Raw genomic sequence first — 26,713 nt, forward strand, 5'->3', positions numbered from 1 at the left:
CAAGTATTTTCTTTCCGTTTAGTTTGACGGAAAATGATTAAATTTGTGTATGACACCTCTTGGTGAACATTTCTGAAAGTTACACAGATGATTCACTGCATTGTGTAGTTAGCTTGGGAACTCTGTTTGGATCTTTATCAGCAAGATATGCTTGAACAGTGTCAATAACAGATATTTCAGTCCTTCTTCTGCCTCAGCCCTGGGAAAACTTTCACTGAGTAGAGCTGATTTATATAAAGAAGTCCTGTGGCACCTTAGACTAAGGGTATGTCTACACTACCCTCCTAGTTCGAACTAGGACGGTAATGTAGGCATACCGCACTTGCAAATGAAGCCCGGGATTTGAATTTCCCGGGCTTCATTTGCATAAACCGGTTGCCGCCATTTTTAAATCCCGGCTCGTTTGAACCCCGTGCCGCGCGGCTACACGCGGCACGGACTAGGTAGTTCGGACTAGGCTTTCTAGTCTGAACTACCGTTACTCCTCATGGATATTTATGCTCTGGCTGTCTATAAAATGACAGATTGTCTTGAGATTGCCACTATTATTTTTTAAAACTGATCTATATCTTGAGTTTCGCACTGCTGATTCTCTGTGTTAATATCCCATTGTTTAGAGTTTCTACAGATATTTAAGAATTGAATCATTATCTAATATTTTTTTCTATGGCAGACTCTTATCAGGGACTTCATGAGGTAGCCGAGGTAGTCTGTACTGGATAAACTTTGGTCATGTTTTGTTGGTCTTTAAAGTTCTACCAGACTATTTGTTGTTTTTTAAGTTTATCTTGTCAGGGAGTTCATCTTCCCATAGCTTCTTAGTTCAAACTGTGGCTGCCCTGCAAACACATATCTTGTACCAAGGCAGAAATATGGATTAGTCTCCCAAATTCTGCTCCTCCCTCTGGAGGTGACTTCCTCTTTCATATGTAGCCCACTCAGTAAGGCTCTTTGATTGTTCGCTAGTGGTGGCTGGTCCACAGGAAGAAGTCAATGAATCTGTTATAGATAGCCTTGACTAACAGAATGACTTTTTTTGCTCAAGCAGTAGTGGCCCATGTGTTTAGATCCAGAGGTCCTAGGTTCACTCCTTGCTGCCAAGAACCCATCCAGGGGTATAGCTTTATACCCATAACCACTGCAAACTATGTTCTTCTAGGGAAGCACTTTGAGGACGGCTTGACTTTCGAGTTGTGCATAACTGTAGTTCCTGGCTCCCCTCTTTATAAAAGGGAGACCAAAACCTCCATCGGTTGGAAACATAGACACAGACAGACTAGGGATGTTAGATATCATGTAATTGAATAGTCGTGTAACCACATGAATTCTTAGTGGCTACATGACTATTCTCTAGTCCCCGGGAGTGGGGACAGCAGCCAGTGCAATCCAGCCCCACTCATAAGGAGCCCCCTGTTACCTGTGCTGCTCCCTGTATCAGAGGCAGAAGAGTGGCAGGTGAGAGCCAGTCTGTGAGGGGAATCAGTTTAAAAACCTGCTCCCTGCGCAGACCAGCTGCCTGCCACCCTCTGCTGCTGCCTCTTATACAGAGGTAGCAACACAGGGTGACAGCAGCCCTTGTCCATGGGTATCCAAGCTCCCCATGGACAGAGGCTGGTCCATGGCAGCAGGTCCTGTCTGGGGGGAGTTTGAACCCTTCACAGACAGGGGCTGCATATGTGGACTAGCCTCTGTCCACACTGGGCCCAGGCTCACCTGGAGGCAGCAGCATGGGGCAGGGACAAGTGGCACCACAGAGTTGGTGCTGGGAGGATCCTGCTTTATGGCGACTCCACATAGCTCCTGCCTGCCTCTCCCCCGCTGCCTCTGTAGGATGCAGCAAGGGGGGTGAGCAGGTGGGTCTCTGGAGCCAGCATGTGTGGAGAGCTGGCTTGACAGCCAGCTCCCCGCACATTTCTCCTTCAGCCTGCCCCATCAGTCTCCACACGATTGCCTCTATCAGAGGCAGCGGCGCAGGGGTCGAGAGGGCAGATGGATCCAGTGCTTATAGGGAGCCTTCTTAAAGCCAGTTCCTCAAGGGTCCCAGCTCCTGCTCCCCCTGCCTTGCTGCCTTTGATACAGAGGCAGCAAGTGTGTGTGTGTGTGTGTGTGTGTGTGTGTGTGTGTGTGTGTGTGTGTGTGTGTATAACAAGATTAACTGATAAGTCTGTGTAGTCAACTACATGTTAACATCCCTAAAACAGGCACAGTTTGCATCAAGGCAAAGAGTCCTCAGAGAAAGTGAACAAAAAAATAAGCGATGTGCTCATTAAATCCCATCACACTCCAGGAAGGGAATACCTCTTATCCTAGGAGAGATCCAAGGAGATCCTTGTGTCCCTCTGTACCAGAATAAGGAGGGTTGGTGTAAGAACCCTTTTTATTGTATCTGCTGGATACACACTCATCCCTTTGTGGCCACTTTCCAGAAGACATGACATCAACCTTGTGCTTGCTCTCTACATGTTGGATAAACCTCACCCTGCCAGGGAACCACACAGCAGTATGTCTGTTAATCAGTCCTTTGATAACAAAAGTCTTGTTGGTACAGTCTCATAGATATCCACTCTCCTCCTTTCCCAGCTCACTGAGCCATCACCAAAGTGGATCACCATGCGTTGCTGTAAATGACCTGCTTGGCAGACAAGATTAGCTCTTTGAAAGTAGAGTTTGGCTGTCCATCTTCATCCACTCATCTTTCAACACCCTTACCACTGAAATAGGGAAAAGAGGTATTTACGGCGATTGAAAAATAACGAAATATGCATTTATGGAATCAAGGTTTCACTGAGCTAGTACCTTTTCAGTTATAACAACATTTTCTAGTACTTTTCTTTTATCATGTAAACAAAATGACTAATGTGTGGATTTTCTCAGTAAGATCTGGCAGTGTTAATATAATTTTAAAGGAGCCTAGTGGACCAGCAAATCCTTATGTGAAATGAAGTACTGCATTTCCTTTGATCACATGGGAGATCTGGAACAGCCTTTGGGGGAAGTATTTATTTGTCAGTATTTTCAGTTCTAGGGACAGTATTCAGATCTGGATGCAGACCTTTATTAATCTATATATTTTTGGCTCTTTCCACTTCCTGCATAAAGGTTATCACAACTGTTGCATTTTAAAGGTAAATGAAACCCAAACTAACAAAAAAATCTTTAGTCCAAGAATAATTAAACCAAAATATTATTGAAAGCAAGAATACTCCCAAGTAAAATCATTTAACCTAATCTTTCAGAACAAATTGTGAAGTTTATAAAGGACCATTTATGTGTGCTCTGAGTTACACTGATATAAATCTAGAAGTCACTGAAGATTTTAGGTGATTTGTCCTAGGACAGGTAGAAATGGTGAAGTATGCAACGTAATTATTGATTTGGACCCCTTCATAGTGTCTCTCTATCTAGAACCCTCCCGATATCCGAGCTCTGCTAACAGAAAATAAATGCTTTCACATGGCTTTAAAAAGGTTGGAAGGCATAACTATAATTATGGTATATGATTGTACCATGATTGTACCACTGGAATAAGTTGCCTAGGGAGGTTGTGGAATCTCCATCTCTGGAGATATTTAAGAGCAGGTTGGATAGACATCTATCAGGGATGATCTAGGTGGTGCTGGGTCCTTCCTTGAGAGCAGGGGACTGGACTCGTTGACCTCTCAAGGTCCCTTCCAGTTCTAGTGTTCTAAGATTCTACTATCAGAAACAGGATCAATCAAACCACTTCTATAATGAAAACAGTTTTTACACCTTATACACAAGCAATACACTAGAACCTACATAGTTACCCATGTGTGATGGGGTGTGTGCCCCAAACCAGAAATGATAAAGGATTAATAAAGGCCTGATAGAGCAATTAGATTACATGTGTAACCCCCAAGGAGATTACTTAGATTCCTGGGGCTCTGTCTGCTGGCAGCTCAGGGACAGGCACACTGAGTTGGCCTTGGCTCCCCCTCCCTACCAGGGACAGAGTCAGCCCCGCAACCCATAGGGAGTGAGATGCCCCTCCCAGGGAGTTCAGGTGGGGAAGGAGAAGTCTGGAGCCAGCCAGGGCAAGGGGAAGGGCTGGCTGTGTGGGAGCTAGTAAGCCCCAGGCCTGCGTGCAGGGTTTCCCTCTGAGAACTGGTCTCTAGGGTCCTGAAGGCAGGATCCCTCCGCTGGGTTTTATGTCTCCACTGTTGATTCCCAGTTTGTGGAGTTTGCTGGGAAACTTCCCCAGCCAGGCTGAGTTAGCTCTCCTGCTCCATGGGAGAGACCAGTCACCATATGGTCAGCTCTGCTCTGTCTGCTGGTTCAGGGCTGCTGCCTGCTGTGTGTGTGTCTGAATGCTGGGGTAGGAGATTATAGTTTGAATTTTGGTGCAGTTGTGTGGCCTGCACCTTGAGCTTTGCATCCCTTTGTGGTGAGGAGAAATTCTGGAACTGTAGCAGCCTGATTCCTGCTTGAAGAGGATCCCTGCCAGAAGAGACCAGCCCCTCTGCAGTGACTGAGTCATCTCTGAACCTGAGGCTCATTCATGGAGTGTGTGAGTGCACTGCACCATCTTTTAGTTAGTAAGTCAGGGAATTTGTTTGATGATTTTCTAACCTGCTGCATATTAAACCTGTGGAGGGATTTACCACCTTCTCCCACTTGGGAGTCCTTTGGGCTGTACTGGACCCAGTCAGCCCCACTGCTAAACCACTGCAGAGAAGAAATTTGTGGTCATAAGTCATCCAGGGCCCCAACAAAGTACGCGTACCAACGGGACACTAACCTTACAGTTGCTGGGCACCGGTGACCCTAAAAATAGTGTTTTACCCTGTTCTGTTATATTTGTCTCTTGTTTAATATAATTGTGTTTATTATAGTGTATGTGTTTGTGCAATTTTCTGGGAGTCTCCAACTATCTGGCAAATACGTGGGGATTACCCTGGGCTAGAATTTTCCTCCCAAGCTGCCCTGGTGACCCTGCCAGGAAGTAGTGAGGGGGGTGGAGGCACCGCCAAATAAATCCATTGGGAAAAAATAAAGTTGAGTGGGTGGTGGGATCCAGAAGAACCCAGACCTATCCATCAAAACCTGTAAGCAGATTGGCATTAAAGAAGGTAACCAGGTGGAGAAGGAGAGAGAGAGGTCCAAGATTAATTGAGAATGAATCCCATCCGGGTAAGGATTGGGCCAGCACTCTAAAAAGCCAGGAGGCTAAAAGCAGAAGAGGGCTGCAGGGGAAGAAATCTGAAGTCACCCCTTGGACGAGGAAGGTAGTCAGGGGTAAGGGGGAAATACTTGGGGAGTATGAGCACTCCAGAGCATGTCTTGGAGCAAGAAATCTGCCAAGAGGCTAGGAGGGATGAAGAAGCCGTGGGGTACATAGAGAAACCTCAAGTGATAAACCCAGAAGCAGGAAAGAGAGAAGTGGGAGGCTTAGTAGGAAGGAACCCAGGGAAACAGTAACAGGGATAGGCGGTGAGTTATATGGGCTCATGGTGCCTGTGCACCAGCAATACTCAGAGCCGGGGGCCCTGCTCCACCAATATGGAGCAGGGTCTCTCCCCCGGCCCTGCCTGGAGCGGGTCCCGGCCCCCACCAATTGGGAGGCTGTGACGAGTGGGGCCAGCTGACCTGGGCCCTGCGAGGAGGCTCCTTTGCCTTCTGGGGACGGGTGTCGAGCTGCTCTGTGTGTGAGCCACTCGCATGCAGGTCTGCCCCAGCCACATACCTGTGGGGGAGCGTGGTGGTGCTGGAGCAGACTGACCACTCGCTGCTGCCGTGACCCCAGTGATTTCCCAGCCGCTCCAGGTTATTAGCCACCTCTCATCTCCTGAAGATTATTTCTCCCCGAGAGAGGTTAGTCCCCCGTCCCCCACTGCTGCCTCCTTTGGCCCCCATCTGATCCCCGCGCGGCTCCTCAGGGATTATCTTCCCTCCCTGTGGGATTATTCCCGAGCTGCCCCTGCTCAGCGTTCTTCCGTCCCCAAGGAATTATCTCCCCTCCCTATTGCAATCCACACTGAGATATGGGGGGGGGGGTGTTGGTGCAAGAGGGTGACTTGTAATAGCTACAGGGCTGTCACCCCACTAGGTTTTGTATTCACTACAGGCTGAGGGAAATCTGGGCGTGGGGGGAAGTCAGGGGATACATGGCAGAAGGTAGGGCTGCAATGTGTGTGCCAGGAGGAACTATTTAGTGTCACCAAAACCTTAATAATCTTGGTGCTGCTGGTGAGAGAGAAGCCAGCTGTCTGGCATTATGCTCCATATATGCTCACACGTACCTTCTTTTTGGGGAGTCTCCTTTTTCGTCCTTTATTTTTGGTTAGTGTCTCTAGAGAAAAGACCTAGTCTTCAGTTCATAAAAATACCTATCAACCAGTAACATGAACAAGAAGCTACATCAACAGTGACATTGCTCTTGTGCAGGGTCACATCTGAACAGAATACTTGCTGAAGGCAATTGATGACTGGGGAAGGGGATAAACATCTTGCACTGACCCCAGTGTATGTGTATGGACGGATGCTGCAGTAACACGATTTAAACAAGTTTGTTTAACAATGTAGGAATAAGGGCAATCCTGTATGTGTGGCTTCCACTTGAGTCTGAGCACATATCTGTATGCCCAGTTGCTGCTGTATATGGTGATCTTTGCATGGGAATTCCAGTTTCCTCTCGTGCAGGTTAGGACCCAGGATTACATCTATTAAACTTCCCTTGACTTTCCTCTGGGGGGGATGGAATTGGAGAGGGGCTGATTGGCTATAAATAGATGTCTAGAGAGGGCTTTGAACAAATCTTGGTGTGTAAGTTATGAACACAGTGTCAAACTGCTTGGTTGTCAGTAGTGTAATAATGTTTCTTTTTATTTCCACTGTAGTGCTTGGCTTTTAGCCCTGTCACCAAGCTCTGTTTAGAAATGCCATAGAGGAACTTGATATTTTTTGGTACCTGGCTTAGGAATGCTGTGTGTGCCTCAGTTTCCCCTATGCATTTCTTAAGTATCTAGGTGGGGGGATAAGGGTGTCTGATTGTTGTAGAGCCCTAGAGGGCCAGTGTGATGCTGTCTGTACAGAGAATGGCCGACACTCTGGCTCCTGGCAACTGATGGCCTGGGCCCCTCTCCTGCAAGGTGCCAACTGAAGGTGTTGGAAAACAAAGAGATCAGGTGTCCTCCTTGTCCAGAAAAGAGACAAAGGCCTGAGGAGGGGCTGGACTCAGTGTCAGTTTGGAGCTGGCTGGGGAAACAAGGAGAGGCCCAGAACTTGGGTCTGTGCTCCCCAACCCCAAATATGGACCTGACTGAGGGGTCCTGTTTCCTGTACCTACAACACGCTCTGTTTTAGACTGTGTTCCTTCTGTTTTACCGGCTGTTACTGATCAATGGGAGCTGCAGGAGAGGTGTCTGCAGGCAAGGACAGCATGTGGAGTCCTCCTGGTCTGCCTTTCTCAGGGGCTGCAGGGACATGCCAGACAGGTCCAGGAGCAGCAATTACCATAGGTAAAGCGTTTTAGAACTCACTACTCAAAGAAATAAATGTAAGTGTAAGAGAGAAATGAAAATTCTGAAATGCACAGACGAGTCAAAAACCAAAACTAACCCACTTTGCAAGCAGTAAAAGAAGTAACAACCACCCCCCACATGTGTGTTGGGTCGGAAGAGGAGAATGAAGGACAGTGTGCATGTGTGAGAATGACAGACACACACACAAGACAGGACTATGCAGCACTTTAAAGACTAACAAGATGGTTTATTAGGTGATGAGCTTTCGTAGGCCAGACCCACTTCCTCGGGTCTGGCCCACAAAAGCTCATCACCTAATAAACAATCTTTTTAGTCTTTAAAGTGCTACATAGTCCTGTCTTTTGTTTCAGCTAGACCAGACAAACACGGCTACATCTCTATCACTAGAGAGACACAGTGTGTGAGAGTGACTGAGATTTGCTTTGCCAAGCTCTCTCCCCATCCTGCTCTCTCTGTGTGGAGATGGGGTACAGAAGTGGTGGAAGGGGGACACCCTGACATCAGCCCCTGCTTCTCCTCTCTCCTACACCCTTCACAACAACAGGAGGCTCCCAGGGGGACAGCTTCAAGGCAAAAGGCAGGAGCAGCACAACAGTGGGTATAGGGGCAACTGAAGTGTGCTTGGTTGTTTCCATATTCAAAAGAGTATTAATAATGTTGATATTCTTAGTTAAATCATTTTTTCTTATGATAGTGATATTGTGCAATAAAGGGAAACTGTTAAACGCTTATGGTTTCCAGTCCATTTTTACATTATTTAATAAAATATATATCGGTTTACAGGGCGGGGGGAGGCGGGCAAGGGAAGGGGGGCGACTAGACCCATTCTGGGCACCACCAAAAATGATACAAACCTGCTGCCCATGGTAACAGGGATGGGGTTGGAGTACCTGGATTGCGGGTTTTAGAATCCCTGGGATAGAACCCAGAGTAGCAGGGGATCTGGATTGTCCAGCCAGCCACTGGTATAGTGAATCAGAGCCCAAGATAGGGCAGAACACCACCCAGAGAAGCCATATGGACAGTGGTACAGTTGGACTTTATAATTCTACAAGAGTTTGACTAATGGTAACATGGCTAGAGAAACAATCAACAAGCAGAAAGGAAGCACCCAAGCCAGTGAGACCTACTTTCCCAGACCTAGAGGCTCAGTAGCAGTGAGTGTCAGCCCTGTTATACCATGTTTAGGCTGATGTTACTAGCAGCGTTGCACACCAGAAGGGCTGCCTTCAGAAGGGTATATTTCTGTACCAGCAGGGCATTGTTTCCAGGATGGTCATTTTGACAAATACAGATTAAACCACTTAAATCCAGGACTCTCTGGTCTGGCAACATCCATGGTCTGGCAGGATCACGGATGTTGCTGTACCAGAGAAAGCCCTGGTGCCCGGGAATGTGATCCAGTCAAGGAGTCCAGTGGAGAGGAGCCCCACCATCAGATCAGTGAGCCCCTTCACCGGAGAGCCCCGATCAGGCAGGGCAGCAGTGGGACCAGTGAGCCCCATCCTTTCAGAGCTCTGTCCTGGCGTAACAGCTTCCAGGCCACCGTGGAGTTCCATCCCAGGGAAGACCTGATGGGGTGCAGCAGCAGCAGTGGGGCCATCAGCAGCTGGTGAGTCATATCCCCAGGAAGCCCCGGCCAGGTGCGGCTGTAGTGGGGCAGCTGTGGAGCCTAGTCCCCGGGAAGAACCAGGTGGGACAGAAGCAGGGCAGCTGCAGAGCCCCATCCCCAAGAACCCTCATCGGGGCGGGGCAGAAGTGGGGCCGTGGTGGCTGGGAAGTTCCGTCCCCAGAGAGCCCCAGCTGGCTGGCAGCAGCTTGCCAAGCCCAAGACCTGTAGCAGCAGGGCTGGAGCTCAGCGGCAGTGGGGCTGGAGCGGAGCCAGCCAAAGGGAGGGGCGGTATCCTGGGAGGCCAGTGGCAGGGGGCCTCCCCTGATCCAGCAAATTCCCTCATTTGGGACCGGTTAGGTCCCCAGGGTGCCAGACCAGGGAAGTCCAATCTGTAGTCTTAAACAATACAGATTTGTTGAAAGAATGGTAGAAACAAAGCAAGGTCTGAGGTTATGATAATGGAAGGCCAGCTTAAGAGAGCATCCTCTGAGGTCATTCATCTAATTACGAGTGGGGGCAAGAGTGATATCCTTCAAAGTCTGAATAGAAAGCAGAATTTTTTATTTCCCAGATGTGGAATAATAAGGATAGAGCCGCAATTTTTCGTGGACACATTTAGATGACATGCATAAATGCTTGTGTTTTAACATTTAATTTTCTCTGGAGGCTGTGGGGGCTATCTATATTACCTTTTAGTCCAGAAACTGTGGTTGATAATCTTTAGCTATATAGTTTCAGTGCAGGGGAGATAATGTGTGCCTTAGCAGCAGTTAGCTATTGTAAAGTGAGAAAAATAAATGTATTTCACTTCAAACCCTATCATTAAAATGTTTCACTGCCCCTTTCTAAGCATTTGATCTCCAGAGGATAAAACAAATGACAAATGTAAGTGGTACAAAATTGTATTCACTGAAACTGTATTTAACTTTCTTTACATTCAGGTCCCTCACCAAAGGCTCTTGTGTAAATTACATGTCCATGGGATAAGAGGGAAGGTCCTTTCTTGGATTGAGAACTGGTTAAAAGACAGGAAACAAAGGGTAGGAATAAATGGTAAATTTTCAGAATGGAGAGGGGAAACTAGTGGTGTCCCCCAAGGGTCAGTCCTGGGACCGATCCTTTTCAACTTATTCATAAATGATCTGGAGAAAGGGGTAAGCAGTGAGGTGGTAAAGTTTGCCGATGATACCAAACTGTTTAGGATAGTCAAGACAGAAGCAGACTGTGAGGGACTCCAAGAAGCTCTCACCAAACTGAGTGATTGGGCAACAAAATGGCAAATGAAATTTAATGTGGATAAGTGTAAAGTAATGCACATCGGGAAAAATAACGCCAACTATACGTACAGTATGATGGGGGCTAATTTGGCTATGACAAATCAGGAAAGATCTTGGAGTTATCGTAAACAGTTCTCTGGAAACTTCCGCACAGTGTGCAGCGGTGGTCAAAAAGGCAAATAGGATGCTAGGAATTATTAAGAAAGAGATAGAAAATAAGACTCAGAATATCTTACTGCCCCTGTATAAAACTATGGTATGCCCACATCTTGAACACTGTGTACAGATTTGGTCTCCTCACCTCAAAAAATATATTTTGGCCTTGCAAAGTGTTCAGAAAAGGGCAACTAAAATGATTAGGGGTTTGGAACGGGTCCCATATGAGGAGAGGTTAAAGCGACTGGGACTTTTCAGTTTAGAAAAGAGGAGACTGAGGGGGGATATGATAGAGGTATATAAAATCATGAGTGGCGTGGAGAGGGCCGATAAAGAAAAGTTAATTATTAGTTCCCTAAATAGAAGAACTAGAGGACACCAAATGAAATTAATGGGTAGCAGGTTTAAAACTAATAAAAGAAAGTTCTTCACACAGCGTGTAGTCAACCTGTGGAACTCCTTGCCAGAGGAGGCTATGAAGGCTAGGACTGTAATAGAGTTTAAAGAGAAACTAGATAATTTCATGGAGGTTAAGTCCATAAAAGGCTATTTGCCAGGGGATAAAATGGTGTCCTTGGCCTCTGTCTGTCAGGGGCTGGAGAGGGATGGCAGGAGACAAATCGCTTGATCATTGTCTTCGGTCCACCCTCTCTGGGGCACCTGGTGCTGGCCACTGTTGGCAGACAGGATACTGGGCTAGATGGACCTTTGGTCTGACCCAGTACGGCCGGTCTTATGTTCTTATGTCTGTTGGGCTTATTTTGAGACTATTTTTGTACTGTAAGGAATACAGTGATCTTTATGACCCTTGAGCACTTTCCAGGAATTAAGGCCTTGGTTATTTTTCCTACACCTCCAAATGTTTGGGAATGCAATGTAAGTCCATCTGCAACTAAGCCACTCAGCACCTTCTCTTTTATTTGCTAAATAGTACCCCATCCTATCCTGACTTTCTCTTTCCATTTGAGAGCTATTATTTGCACACAGGAGGACTGCTGCACAATTTCAGTAATAGTTAAAAAGAACACTCTGAAAGTTTTCTGTGTCCGAGCTTGGTTGGTAACAGGAGTCCATATGGGAAACATTTACATTGTCTGAGGGGACTGTACCCTGAAGTACTTTAAATGGTATTTTCATGCACTCCAGCTAATTCCATTGCTCTAGACTGTTGCTTCTGATGAGAATCAAACAGAACAGTCTGGGAGTTGGGTAATGTGATCTGAAGTAAAATCTTTAAAACTACCTCCTTTCATATGTTCCACATATAACAAAAACCAAGAACTTGTGTAACTTGCAAGTATGCAAATGTAGTCCCCAATACCTGATGTCTGAGCACCTCCCATGGACTTGAGTGGTTAAGGCACTCAAAACTTTACAGCAGTAGATCCATAGTTATCATCTACAAAAATGAGAAATATTTTGACTACAGCAATGGACTTGAAAAAATATCTGAAGAGATATCTGGAGATGCACGGATAATGAAATACTTTCAACTATCAATAGTAAAGTTATCTGTATGAGACCTACTCAGATGGAAGGTTCAACAGGGAGAAAAATAACAATGCCCTTTGTATAGCTTGTGCTATACGTAATAGTCATATTCTTAGCAAAACACTTATTTCAGTCTTAGTAATGAATGTCACTGTAATCAATGGGGAAGCATTGGACGGTGCAGATAACAGCACTTCTATAGCTTGAGTGTCTTCTTAGATGTATTTTAAATAGAAAGCCCAAAGCTATGTTATTACTATGCCATATTGGTATGATCATGCCATTCCTCCATTTCGCTAGTCCTTTCATTTACATATTTCTGTAATTTGTCCTTCTTTGCTCTCCAGTTCCTTCCCCTCACCATCATTTCCTTCCCTGCATAGCTGACCTTTTTTCATTTAATATATTCTGTTCCCAAATTCCCATTTGCTGAATTTGAAATCTAAAGGCTCCTCTATTATGAAGTATACAGTGTGTCAAGGTGCAACCCTTTATTTGTATTCTGTTTTAGGGATGCTAATTAATAGCTACTCTTGCACACAGGATGGCTGTGTCTACATTGGCACCCCTTTCCGGAAAAGGGATGCTAATGAGACCAGTCGGAATTGCAAATGCCGCTTGGGATTTAAATATCCCCCGCGGCATTTGCATGAACATGGCTGCTGCTTTTTTCCGGCTCGGGGTTTTGCCGGAGAAAAGCGCCAGTGTAGATAAGCCCTTTTCCGGAAGATCCCTTATTGGATCATTATGAATGCTTATTAGAGTCAGCATTCGACACCAATGAGTAGCATGTGCATGTATCACCCATAAACGGTTAATTTTCTGATTTACCAACTGGTCAAACTCCACCTTTCTTGCAGTTGTGTTTGCATGGAGTAATAGAAAACTCATGTATTTATGTAGGAAAGCATGTTATGAATTTTTTCTTCTTAGTAAACTTTTGCCAGACCCACAGAATGCCTTTAGAATCCCAGCTCTGTCAACTTGACTGACAGTAGTTTGATTTGCAGCTTTGTCAAGTCTCATTGTTGTGTGTTGTTGGGGGATATTAACCAAATTATCCCTGCAGCTATCCGGTGAGTTGCTGTGGGGAATTAATATTGATGCTTATTAGGAAGCCCTGACACTTTTTAATTAAGTTCTAAAATGTCATTGTGTACCAAGAGCTTTTTGTTCCCCAGTGCTATGTAGACTATTCTGTTATTCTGTTCAAACAAGTGAAAATTCTTTTCTGGTGCATGGAATTTCAAAATGAGGCATTCTCTAGTTCAAAGATACATCTCCAGAGGAAGATTAAAAGGAGTGAATTTGATATCAATGGGATTTGTACCATATACCAATAGAACCAGTTACATTAATTAGAAATGTCTGTGCCACCCTTTTCCCTTGCTGAGAGTGATAGTGTGCATAGGATAATGCTATGAAAGAATTAACTTCAGTTTGTATGGGGAATGCCAGAGAGAACAGCTTTTTCCTTTGCTACTGTCTCCTCCCTCTGTTACTTTCTCCTAGGAAACATCATTGCTGCAAATGTAAAGTTTGTGCTGAGAGTGAGTGTTGACTCAGTTCCCCTACTCCTGACAGAATTTTGGCCAAAGAGGTGAATCCTTAGAGACATACAATGCTCAGCACTGAATATGTTTAGAAAGATTGTTTTCCCTTGTGGGATATTTCTCTTTCTGGTCACAGTGTAGTTTCAGCTTACTAAAGTTTCCAACATCTTCAGTGACAACTGAAATATCACTAACACACACTTAAGGTATGCTACAAAGCAACATTATTTTGACATAATTAGGGTCACAACACAAAGGTTGGTGCTGTTTGTGACATTTTGCCTATAAATATTGAATGACGAAAATCATGACAACAATGCTTCACTGAGTATGCGAGCTGCGTTGTGACTCAGAGTATTTTCAAGTGATTTGTGTCAAGAGTCAGTTCAAGAGAATCCCTGCAAGAATCTTGCAGGTCACAGAGAGCAAAGGAATACTGTGGGAATCACCATAGTCACTTTACGCACCTTTACATGTATACATAGTGACAGTATCGGCATCTTTTGGTTGTTGCGGTATAATTTCTTGAAGCCAGACATGTAAGAAGAATACAAAGAGCCCACTAAAGAGAAGATTTCCTGTTTTTGAAAATATCACCTGGAATGGCATCAGGACCAGGGAGTTTATTTTTTATTACTTGAACAGTCTTCATCATCTCCACTCCGGTGGGTGGATTGGCAGGCTTATGGACATTATCCAGCAACTCATCAGTACAATAGGTGAAGGATGCTTTCTAAAATGTTCACACCACCATTGAAGGAGGGCACTGTGATCTGTGATGAAATATTCACCGTTAGCAGTGTGAAGGCAGGTTGGGTACGACCATACATAGGAATCTTTAGCGTTATGTTTAACAGCAGGGGGGCTGTAGATCCTCTGCTTTGTGATCAAACAACATATTTTGAATTTGGCAGAATTTGCACAAGTGTATACTACAGACTTCCCTGCATCTGACCTTTTTGACTCAGAGCAGGTTCGCTAAGAGCATAGCATGTGCCCATTGCTTGACATCAAGGAGTTTCAGTACTTTTAAGATTGTTATCAAACCAATCTGGAAGATGGGATTTTGTATACCCAATACACTCTACAATGTCAATTACCATCTTTTAGTATATAACCCCGCCCCACCTCGGGGGGTATACATATCGGCGGGGTATACAAGTTTATTTTTACTAGCCTGCGGTGTGGTCTCTGTTCCCCCCGCTTGGAAGAGGGTGGGTTGCGCCTGGCTGTGGCTGCGCAGAGCCTGGGCACAAGTGCGGCTCCCCTCCTGCAGGCTGGCCAGCTCGCCTGCGCTGCGCTCTGTTCCCCCTGCTGGGCAGCAGGTATGTGCAATTACCTTAAAGTAGCATATATAACCCACGGGGTTATCAAAAACGTTTTTTTACTCATTCAGGAAAAACCGCAGGTTATGCACAGGTGCAAGTTATACACGAGTGCGGGTTATATACGCTAATTTACGGTGTTGATTGCATCATGCAAGGATACCCCTTCTGCTGATAAATCTATCATTGATCAAAGATGTGAAAAGAGAGAAGGTGTTGTTGGGTGTGGTGGTCTTGCAGTGTACAAAACAATAAGCAGAGATCGTAATGAGGTGCTAAGTGACCAGGTTTGCTTTCTTTGCTATTGAAATGAACCTTCTTGAATCTGTCCCTTGGTGAACCCTTCATCATTAAGCACAACTTTTTGTGGCTCAAATAACAGTGACCATACATACACTAAACAGTTAAAATGCTGTCCAGTATTTATTTCCTAATTGATTATGGGCTATATTGAGCAGTTTGTACTACATATTACAGCTGAGTCTTGAATCCAGTGCTGTAAATAATTCAGTGCCTCCTGCATGCAGTCATCTCCTCAAACTGGATTTTTTTTTTCTCCCCCAAAATCTGTAGTTTGCTGTATGCTCCATGTAAAATGCAGTCTCCCTTAGTTGATGCAAAATTAATTAGAACAAGACTTTTATGGGCACCATATTTTAAACTCTTCATAACCACAAGATATGCCATTTGTTTCTGTGCCCAAATTTACAGCTGTTACAAATCTGGCTGTCTCCACTGTTTGCTGCTGTGTCACTCTTATGATTACTGGAGAGACAGAACTGCTGAATCTTGAAATTAAAGTTATAGACAAACTTACACCCACCAAGAAAATTAATCCTATAACTTTTGAAGCCGCATCCTCAAATAGTTTGCATCTTATCCCACTTCTTGCATGATATGTTTGTTGCCCATCATAAAGGCCAATACCATATCTATTGGAGAAAATACTGCCAGTGACGATCTTATTATTTCTCCTAAAGGGGACATTGTTAACTAAAATACAACCACAATGTAGCTTCTGTAAAAGCTACTTTTTCTAGTAGAAATATTTCCGTTTAAAAAAATCGTATGGAAATGACTGTTTTAAAACTAATAAATTCTTCTCTACAGTGCATGGAATCCAAACTACACTCAGAATTTCCAAATTCATCTGTCAAAAAGAGAATGATTTTCATTGTCTAAGCTTCAAAAAATGCAAAAAATCAATAGGTGATACGAATGGATAGTTAAATATACTTTTAACAAAGTAAACTGGATAGTTAAATATACTTTTAGTAATCTAAGTTGTTTATAATAAAAAGAATTTGGTCTTGAATGGTTTATTTTATAACTCCATTTTACTCTGATTTATTTCACACTCAGCTCGCAGCATCTAGTTAATATACATAAAGCTAAATGGTCCAGTACGGTGGGTAAATAGTTTGGCCAGAAACCAGAGCACTCCATTGTTTTATGGCCCTTCCCAGGGCAAGCTTGAGATTGCTGTCTTTTCTTGTCACATCAACTGGAAAAAATATTTCTAGAGAAACATCTTAAATACTTTAGAAATTAGCAGTTGCTTCTGAGATTTGCTGATTCTCTCTGTTAACCAAAGCAGCGTTCACAATAACAGAAGAATCCTCAGTATTCCAATGCTTTTCTTTGAAACTTCAACGTATATTTTCTGAAGTTCTCTTGGAAATCTTTCCTCTACTGGATGTGATGAAGAAATTATTTGAATTAATTTTAGAAATTCCTTGGAAAAGTTGCTTAGCAAAATATGTATTGCATTGAAAGGAAAATGTATCTAGTTTATGAACATATTATTCCTTCCCTTGTCCTGCAAAAAGCATAGAACAGGTGTCCTTTTAATCAGCATATAATAATAGGTATGTGATGGATAAATGTCAACTGGATTGGGAAGTATCATGGAATCATAGAATAACAGAACCATAGAGCTGGAAGAGACCTCAGGAAGTCATCAAGTCTAGCCCCCTGCTCTAGGCAGGACCAACCCAACTAAATCTACCCAGCCAGGGCTTTGTCAAGCCGAGACTTAAACACCTTTAGGGATGGAGACTCCACTACTTCCCTAGGTAACCCATTCCAGTGCTTCACCACCCTCCTAGTGAAATAGTTTTTCCTAATATCCAACCTGGACCTCTCACACTGGAACTTGAGACCATTGCTCCTTGTTCTGCCATCTGTCACTACTGAGAACAGCCTCTCTCCATCCTCTTTGGAACCTTCCTTTAGGAAGTTGAAGGCTGCTATCAAATCCCCCCTTAAGTATTATGTATAATATTGTAAGCAGCCTGTAGAGGCTCTGAGTGAATGCAGATTCCTTTCAAATATAAATAAAATTTGTTTCTTTCATAAAGCAAGATCAAATGGAGAGGATGATGATCACAACACAATGGCTACCAATGGCCTATATTCAAGGAGCATATTGAAATTCCATTATTTCACGTCATTGATTATAACTCCCCAATTATTACTTCTGGGGGAATTCTGTGCCACCACACAATGTAGATTTTTGCAGAATATCCTTTCCTCCACAGACATGAACTGCAGTGCTGATGGCTGCCACTATGTGCCATCAGACCTAGCAAAGCCCAGCTTGCACTAGAAGACCCTGCTTGAGGGAGCAGGAGGGAACTAGTGGGTTCCCAACAGCTGCAATCTCCCACATGTCCTGAGGGAAGGAGATGATGGTGCACAGGAATCTCCATACAAGCAGGACTGACTGAGCATCAGGCTGTTTCTACCTCTAGATCCCTGGGCTCTGAGAGGGTGAATATCTGGGCAAAGGGGAGTCACCTGAGGCTGGGCTCTGTGGGAAAGGTTTCAGGTGTATTGGCTGGGGGAAAGTCTGTGGCTGGGCTCTGGAGGGAGGGATTTTGTGTGGCTGCCCCCTGGCTGGGCTGAGGAGGGTCAGAGAAACAGGAACTAAGTTGTCATGGGAGTTTTGTTAACTTTCTACTCCTGGGAGAATTTTTTGTATGTCTGTGTTGTTACAGATAGACCTGCTGACATGTATTTTGAAATACATTTCCAAAATAATTGAAACTTTCATTACTATATAGTTTTATTTTCACAAATAAAATTAGCAGAATTTTACAGAATTGTAAAATACTGTGCAGATAATTTACATTTTTGTACAGAATTCCCCTAGGAGTAAATTATATATTCCATACATGACTCCAAAATATTGCTGTGTAATTGTTTCCCAGACAGAGTAATTTCTCCACTAATAGAGGAACAGTATGCTCAAATAACTGTTTGCAAAACACGACAAATTAAGTGGGAGAATCAGCCTTGTGTCTAAAAGAATCTCATCTTCTCAGCAAATAATAGTCGCTTTAGAAGACTCTTATAAACAACAAACATGGACCAAAGCCAGCACTGTGGATATTGTGTTCACCACTGATAGGTACTATTTTAAATTATCCAGCTGACTTGAATGCCAATAAAAATCACATTGAGATAGAAGGGAAAATGTATTCCTAATTGCTTCACAAAGGTCTCTAATCCATTCATCTATCTCAAGCAATGTTCATTGCTTTCAATTGGGAACCTTACAGGAGCAAGTGGGAAAATAAGCAATTGTGAAGATTCTTTTTTCCTGAATCTGTAATACCGCTGGATTCAATATATATCTTTAAAATGAAAGAATCGTGTTTGCTAGCTGTTTAAGAGAAATTTAAACATGTTGGGATGGGTTTTTTGTTTTTGTTTTATTGGTCATTCTTCAGGAGAGGGATGCTCTACCTGAAAAGAAGCACATTTTGAGTTTTACTACATTCTGATGCATGATATCATGTTTAGGTTATAGTCCATCCCTTCAATCAAACTGAGAATAACCAGGAACCTTATCTAAGTTGTATTCTGGGCAATTTACCTCCTCCTAGGTTTTCATCTTACCCAACCCTTCTGTGAATTTGTGCCTGCCAGAATTCCATCCTTTTGAAATCCTGCCTTAGGCTCAAGAGACTTTTTCCCTGCTACATTCAGCTTCTGTGAATGTGCAGCGTGTGTCTGTTTTCTCTGGTGATGTGGGCTGGGGCACATCAGACACCAGTTAAGAGAGGGCAATACCATGGTCCAACGTGTGCATTTAAACAAAAAAGAGAAATGGTAGGAGTGTAAGGACATGAAGTACCTTAAAGTTTATCAGTGCCTTAGTGGCACATTTTCTCAGTGGCAAAATGTGGTGGCATTAATTCAGTTTTACAAAGATTTTTGAGCTCCTCAGATGAAAGACATTTTATAACCACAATGTTGTTATCATGAAAGGAGTTTAAGCCCCAATAGGTTTTACTCAGGACCCCCAATATAGGGAAACTCACTCATCAGTTTTTGGAAGGTTTGGGTAACTTTCCTTCAAACCAATTTTTTTGTAGGATTTATTATCTTGATACTCACTCTGCAACTTGATAACGCCAACTGTTTTTTTTAACAAGCCTTTTGTGCTACTCCACTGCATGATTTACTGCACAGCACTCCTGTGTGCCTCTTTGTCTTTCTTACAAAGCAGTTTCAAGTAAAAATGTGCACTGTGGTTTTTGCCTATCTTAATCTTAGGGAATGTACTTCCTGAGGCTATAAAGACACAGTACCATTGATTGATAATAAACATATAATACTCTGAAATGAAAAGTTCAGTTTGACCACATCAAAAAGGTAAGAGTTTGTTATAATATGCTAGATAAATACACAAATAGATTGAGTACAATGTCACCTCCTTGTTCTGCAAATATTGTTTCTGGGAAGCTAGTTGATTGAATGACTATGTCATGTACAATGGCATAACATTGTTACCAGCTGTTTTGCTTTTCTGGGTAAGTAGGTAATTTAAGGAGGGGGTAGTAATAGCTAGGTATAATAAGTCGATAAGATGGCATTTTCAGTAACGAAAGGCACAATCTGTATGAAAAGTCTTAATTGATCACCCAAACTTGATTAAGTGGACTGCATAGAAATTTACCTTAACTTTAAGAGTTAGGGTTAGTTATAGTGCTATAACCCTGATAAGATTCAGGCATTTAGTTCAGATGAACTTCCAAAATAGAGATGTGTATCGAAAGTTCATCCACATTTGATGCTGCTCCTAGTGGTAGTTCTCTCTGCTGCCAATGGATCTTAGCTCCTTCCCGCTCCCATTTCTTGTTTTCCCTATAGGGTTGCCAGATGTCCAGTTTTTAACTGGACAGTCCAATATTTGAGCTTTCTGTTTGGGAAACAAATTAAGAAAATATAAATGTCCAGTATTTTCTAAATAAGATGTAATGTAAATTGTGATGTAACGTCAGGTATGTCCGGTATTTTTGTTGAAACCATCTGGCAACCCTACTTCTCTATTTCTTTTAACCTAGGGTGAAAGCTTCTGGGAATTTGCTATTTAAATCAGAGCTTTTTTGTTGGCTCCCATTGGTATCCAATGGTAGGATCCTGCATGACCGTACAAAGTTCTACCTGCTGACTCACGTAGGCAGCTGAATGCCCTTAGTTCTAATCCAGGATATAAAAGGAATCATGTGTTTCCATAGGCCAGAGGGAATTGGGGTTAGGAGCATATGGCTTTTCACTGGAGGACCTTTAAGAGCATCAGTGCAAACCCTAGAAAAGACTAAATAGGGACCTTACACAGAGTGTGCATACTCTGTTTGGAGTCTCCTGTTGCTTTGAAAAAAGAGAGTGTCTCAGCTAGTGGCCTGTGACTATTTCATTCCTTTATTTGACAGAGAGAGCTACAGGCTTTTTTCCTTCCCAGAAATTGTAAGGGGGAAGCATTAAAGTTGTCATTCCTCACCACCCTTTTTGGAGATGGCTTGCGAAGGACAGGAAAACAGCTGTCTGGTGAGAGCAGTAGTTGGTAGCTTTTCTGTTCAGCTTTGTGGACATTGATTTACTATTTTGGTGTAGGATGGTGCTTAGTACCCTCAGTCAAATCATATCTCTCCTCAGTCATGTTGATTTCAACCTTTCCTGCAAGTTGATGTTCCACACAGCATGCCTCTTTGTCATGCTGGCAATGAGAGTGAAGCACATGGATCTTTTTGCACTGTGGTCTGTAGAGAGCTTGTGGCTCATTTGCTTTTGCCTCTTCTCAATTTGAGTCAGTAAATTACATTGGAAGGTAGCTAAAATACTTTCCTAATACAGTAAACTTCCGATAATATGGCACCTTTAGGACCCAGGGGGTGCCAGATTATCAGATATGCTGGACTATCAGAAGGGGGCGCTATGAGAAGTCTGGGGTGGAGTGTGGGTGATGCGCCCCTAGATGCTGCGGGACCAACCCGGCAGCATCCTAGCTGCTCTGCCCCCGGCTTCACCGAGTCAGCCGCTGGTCAGTTTCAGCAGCGGCTGAATCGGGGAAGCCGGGGGCAGAGCAGCTCCAATTGTCCAGCTGCCTGGAGCACTTCCGGTATTTTCTAAATAAGATGTAATGTAATGTCAAGTGTGTCCGGTATTTTTGTTGAAACCCTCTGGCAACTCTACCCCTGACCCAAAAAAGGTTCCCCACCCCTGCATTAAAGGCTCTATTCTTCGCATGCTGCATATGTACAGTCCCCCTTAAAGCCAACGGTACTCACTGTTGTACATAGCAGAGGAGAAAATTAGCCCTCTATCTGTGCCATATAGCACAAGACTCCAAACAAATCATGCTGGTTACCCTCATCCACTGAATCAGTCCCTCAGCTGGATCATTTGTCATTCTCTGCAAAACAAATGTATGCTTCTTTATTGAGATGTGCATGACAGGTTTCCTTTTAAAATTGTACAATATGAGGCCCAATGACCTGGTGGCTGAAGCCATTAACAAAATACTGTACATTACAAGATGTGCACATAAGCAAGGGAATACATTTGGTTATCAATCTATCAACATTCCTGTCCTTTGAGTAAGAAGTCTATGTCATAGTGAGGAATGATTTTTATTTCAGTACATTATACAACTTGGAATGTAAAGATACACAATATGTAAAAACCAACATTTTCATGTCCTCTTAGTTACAACACTGTGTGTCCAAATAGTCCAAGGAGCATAGAGAAAATAGCTAGATAAAAATTGAGTAAATAAGCTTAATAAAGAGGAGACACAATTGAAAAGGCCTAGAAAAGGCCTACTGCAGCTTCCCTTCCCTGCTAAAATGGAATGAGCCAGACTCAAAACTTTTACCTCAGTGGTCTTACAATAAGTAAAGCATTACAATCAAACAAAGAGAAAGATGGGTTTTCTTTAGATCTGATAGCCAAACGTACCGTTGTTCATTCAAACACTGGCTAACCCATCAACATGGGCCCTGATGAGTGATAATGACACCTTTTACTGTAGTTCTTATCTGTTCAGTTTTCATCTTCATTTAGCTGTTGTAAATGTAGGTGCTTATGATACTTTTTCCAGTTTATCTGAAAGAGGGATGTATACATAGGTATTCAAATTAAGGATCGGATGGGGGTTGAAAGGGAGCTGCAGCATCCCCTGGTTTGAAGTGGTTTTCATTATATACAGGCAGTCCCCGACTTACGCGGATCCGACTTATGTCGGATCCGCACTTACGAACGGGGCTTTTCTCGCCCAGGAGCTCACGGGCAGCGGGTCGCCACCCGTGTCCTCCGGGGCGAGAAAAGCTTCTCCCGGTCTCCCTGGTCTGCTGGGGGGGGGGGGTCCAGCAGATCAGGGAGATGGGGAGCAAAGCCTTGGAGCACGCCAGCAGCAGGACAGCCGCGGCGCTCCTGGACTGTCACGCTGCCCGCATGCTTTGCGGCTTTGCTCCGAATCCCAGGTCAGCAGACCAGGGAGACGGAGCAAAGCCGTGGAGGACTTGGGCGGTTCTGCCACCCCCGTCTCCCTGGTCTGCTGGAGGGGGGGGGGGGTACAGCTAGTGCCCCCCCGAGCAGACCAGGCTTTTCTTGCCTACCCCTGGGGTAGAGCAGCTGGGGGCTGCTGGGTTGGTCCCGCAGCGCCGCTCCGGACCAACCCAGCTGCACCCCAGCTGCTCTGCCCCAGGCGTCCTGATTCAGCCGCTGCTGGTCAGTTTCAGCAGTGGCTGAATCAGGACGCCTGGGGCAGAGCAGCTGGGGTGCTGCTGGGTTGCTCCAGTAGCGCCAAGGAGCCGCTCTACTGGAGCAACCCAGCAGCACCCCAGCTGCTCTGCCCCAGGCGTCCCCAAGTCAGCCGCTGCTGAAACTGACCAGCGGCTGACTACAGGAAGCCCGAGGCAGAGTTGCTCTGCCCCAGGCTTCCTGGAATCAGCCGCTGATCAGTTTCAGCAGCAGCTGACTTGGGGACGCCTGGGTTTCTTAAGTTGAATCTGTATGTAAGTCAGAACTGGCATCCAGATTCAGCCGCGGTTGAAACTGATCAGTTTCAGCAGCGGCTGACGCCAGTTCTGACTTACATACAGATTCAACTTAAGAACAAACCTACAGTCCCTATCTTGTACATAACCCGGGGACTGCCTGTTGAGAGTTTACAGAAGGGCTGTGAATGACTAGTTGACTCTCCAATAAGCAAATACTTATCGGATAGTTGACATGCTAGTCAACTAGTCACTTCCCCCGCCTTGCTGCTTCTATCAGAAAGGCCCAGCTGGTCCAGGCTGCACACAACATTTCAAAGCGGCAGCACCGCATGGAGCGCCAGGGTCTGCCGCTTTGAAGCTCTCCATGCAGCCTGGGGCCAGCAAGGACTCCCCACTGACCCTGGGCTCCATGCGGCGTTGCCACTTTGAAACACCACATGGAGCCTGATGCCGGGCTCCCCGTGGCATTTCAAAATGGCAGCATCACATGCAGTCCAGCTGACCCTGGGCTCCATGCAGAACTGCCACTTTGAAATGCCCTCCTTGCACTGGTTCACTCCTGCCCCCCACGCTGATGTCTCTGATACAAAGGTTGTTGTGTGGAGCATCAGGCGGCTTACGAGAAGCCAGTGCGTTCCAGGAGCTGGCTTTTAAGCTGGCTCCCTGTGCATACCAGGAGCCTGCATGTAACTATGAATGTTAACCAGTGAGCCCAGGTTCACTGGTTAACCATGAACACAGTTACACTTTCACATCTCTAGTTCACATAAGATGTTATATTAAGATGCACCTTTTAGGCAATCAATAAATCTTGCTAGTTTCCTGGGGGAAGGAGAAAACAATTGCTTGCTATTGGATAGATATGAAGGTAACACGATAAGTCTTCAAAATAAGTTTAAGACAGTACTACTGGATCTGGGAATATACACAGTTTTTTAGTGAATGATATAAAGGATCAAATCATAATCTCTGCATATTTTCTTAGTTTCTACTTCATATTTTCCTGTATGTTTTAGAACTGAATTACCAAGTGCTGTAAGCAGCAACTTTTAAAAAAGTAAAACAGAAAACTGTCTGTCTTTGTCTCATCTCCAGAATGGGCTAAATATTTTGTTCTTCACAGATGGAATTTCTTACAAAAATATTTAGCATTATCACCTCTAAATGCAAGTTTTGTTTTCCTTCCCAACATCCCGCAAAGAAGGAAGTGGAACTGTATTTCTCTCATTCAGGTGTATTCATGTTGGAGTTTACGTGCTACAGATAATATTTAAGTGCTGCACTGCATATTGTGCCAACAAGCCCTGTCAAAGTAAGAAGCCCATACATTTTGCTAAGGGCTATGAATTTATCCTCTTGCCCCCTTTTAGTGTGTAAAAGGGTCCTTCATATAATACTGGAAAAAGCCTAGAAAAACAGAACAGTGTTCTGAATGCATTTTAGTTCTGGTCCTTGCAGGAGAATTTGTAACTTTCTCTAATCAGAGTTTGTCAAAAAATTAAATGCTATTGAGTATCCACTAACAGAACATAGTGGAATAAAAAACAGGACTATGTAGCACTTTAAAGACTAACAAGATGGTTTAATAGGTGATGAGCTTTCTTAGGACAGACCCACTTCCTCAGATCAAATAGTGGAAGAAAATTGTCACAACCATATATACCAAAGGATACAATTAAAAAAATGAACACATATGAAAAGGACAAATCACATTTCAGAACAGAAGGGGAAGGGGGGGGGGAGGTAAATGTCTGTGAGCTAATGATATTAGAGGTGATAATTGGGGAAGCTATCTTTGTAATGGGTAAGATAATTAGCGTCTTTATTCAAACTTGAGTGTAAAGTGTCAAATTTAAGCATGAATGACAGTTCAGAGGATTCTCTTTCAAGGGAAGTCTTAAAAGGCCTTCGAAGCAGGATGCAGGTAATCAAGTCGTTGAGACACTGTCCTTTCTGGTTGAAATGGCAAGCAACTGTTTTTTCTTTGTGATCCTGTCTAATATCTGTTTTGTGGGCATTGATCCTTTGGTGAAGTGTCTGAGACATTTGTCCAATGTACATAGCAGACATTGTGGGTCATTGTACTGCTAACTAAAATTGATGAGAGGGTGGCAAGAAGTGAATGCCCAGATATTAAGTTCTGTGGAACAGCAAATTTTGAGGCTCTTTAATAATGTCAAGTGCCATGGCTGAGAAATGCAATTTCAAATGATATTGCTAAAATAGGACAACTGCTAATCACTATCATTCTCTATGGCATGCTGCAAGCTGCAGGACATAGCCCTTATGGGGGTGCAGCCAGGCATCCCTGTCCTAGGGCAAGCTTGGCCTCATACAGCTAGCAAACATACTGATAGACTCTGTTTTAATTGTGTGGTGGCTTGAGTGCAGGTCTGGGAACCAGGAGCACCTGGGATCCTGGGTCTGTCATAGACTTCTGCATGTTCTTGGCAGGGCACTGTTTCTTTTCTGTGTCTTTTTCTTTGTCTGTAACATGGGGATACTCACATTTACCCACTGCTTAAAGGCTTATTTAGTTAATATATGTGCCATGCTTTTCTCTAAAATATTACGTGAGCACTATTTACAGTAAATATTGTTATCACATTTAATTAAGTAGAATACACAGTTAATCTGTTCAGAACTCAATATTGCAATGAGTAGCATATGGTCAAGCCAAACACCCAGTCCTTGGGCCCAGTTCTACTCCCACTGAAGCAAATGGCAGTTTTGCAACTAATGGCAGCAATGCAAAATCCCATCCAGAGATTACAGACTCATTTCTTCCTTTCGGTGGTGTCAGTTGAGGTGGATTTGAACTCAGTACAAAGCAAGACAGATCTTATGAACTGCTCCTCCTTTACTTCTCTCTTTTATAAACTCATACGGTGTTGATTTCCAAAATATGTAGGGGTAAGTTGTGTCTGTTTGAAACTTTGCCTCTTGGCAATACATAGTCTGGTATAAGATTCACCATTGGAAGTCACTGGTAGAGTAGTCACCAAAGCCCAACACAGCTCAGTGTAGAGTGGAGCTGAAATGCTTCACAACTGCTATGTCAGTCTATGGCTCAGTTTCTGTGGAAGTAGGAGACATCTGTTGGAGAGACTGTGGAAATAAATGTACCATTATTTGATTGAAATATTATCCCAGTGGTTAGGATACAGGTATGGGACGCAGGATTCCAGGGTTCTATTCCTGGCTCTATAAGGGTACGTTTAGACTACCGCGTTTTGTCGACGGAAGTTTTGTCGACAGATACTGTCGACAAAACTTCCGTCGACAAAGAGCGTCCAGACACATTGAGTTCTGTCGACAAAGCAAGCTGCTTTGTCGACAGAACTCCGTAGTCTGGACGCAACGTTACAGGCAATAACACCTTCTGTCGACAGAGTTCTGTCGACAGAAGGTGTTATGCCTCGTAAAATGAGGTATACCAGCGTCGACAAAACTGCTGAGTGCTGTCGACGTTATGTCGACAGAACTCAGCGGTAGTGTAGACGCTG

At 44.0% G+C, this 26,713-nt stretch overlaps 1 protein-coding gene across 9 annotated transcripts in view; it reads left to right on the plus strand.

The window, feature by feature from the left end:
• Positions 1 to 26,713, plus strand: part of ARHGAP24 (Rho GTPase activating protein 24) — a 339,006-nt gene that overhangs the window by 188,023 nt on the left and 124,270 nt on the right. Inside the window, exon 1 of one of the 9 annotated variants that reach the window (XM_075929537.1) lies at positions 6,819 to 7,478. The exons of the other annotated variants lie outside the window; for them this stretch is intronic. Coding sequence (XP_075785652.1) covers positions 7,361 to 7,478 — 118 coding nt within the window. The 5' untranslated portion in view covers positions 6,819 to 7,360. Of the gene's footprint in view, positions 1 to 6,818; positions 7,479 to 26,713 lie in introns of those variants that run through there. 9 annotated transcript variants of the gene reach the window in all.

Source organism: Pelodiscus sinensis, chromosome 5, assembly GCF_049634645.1.
Source record: "Pelodiscus sinensis isolate JC-2024 chromosome 5, ASM4963464v1, whole genome shotgun sequence".
NCBI lineage: Eukaryota > Metazoa > Chordata > Testudines > Trionychidae > Pelodiscus > Pelodiscus sinensis.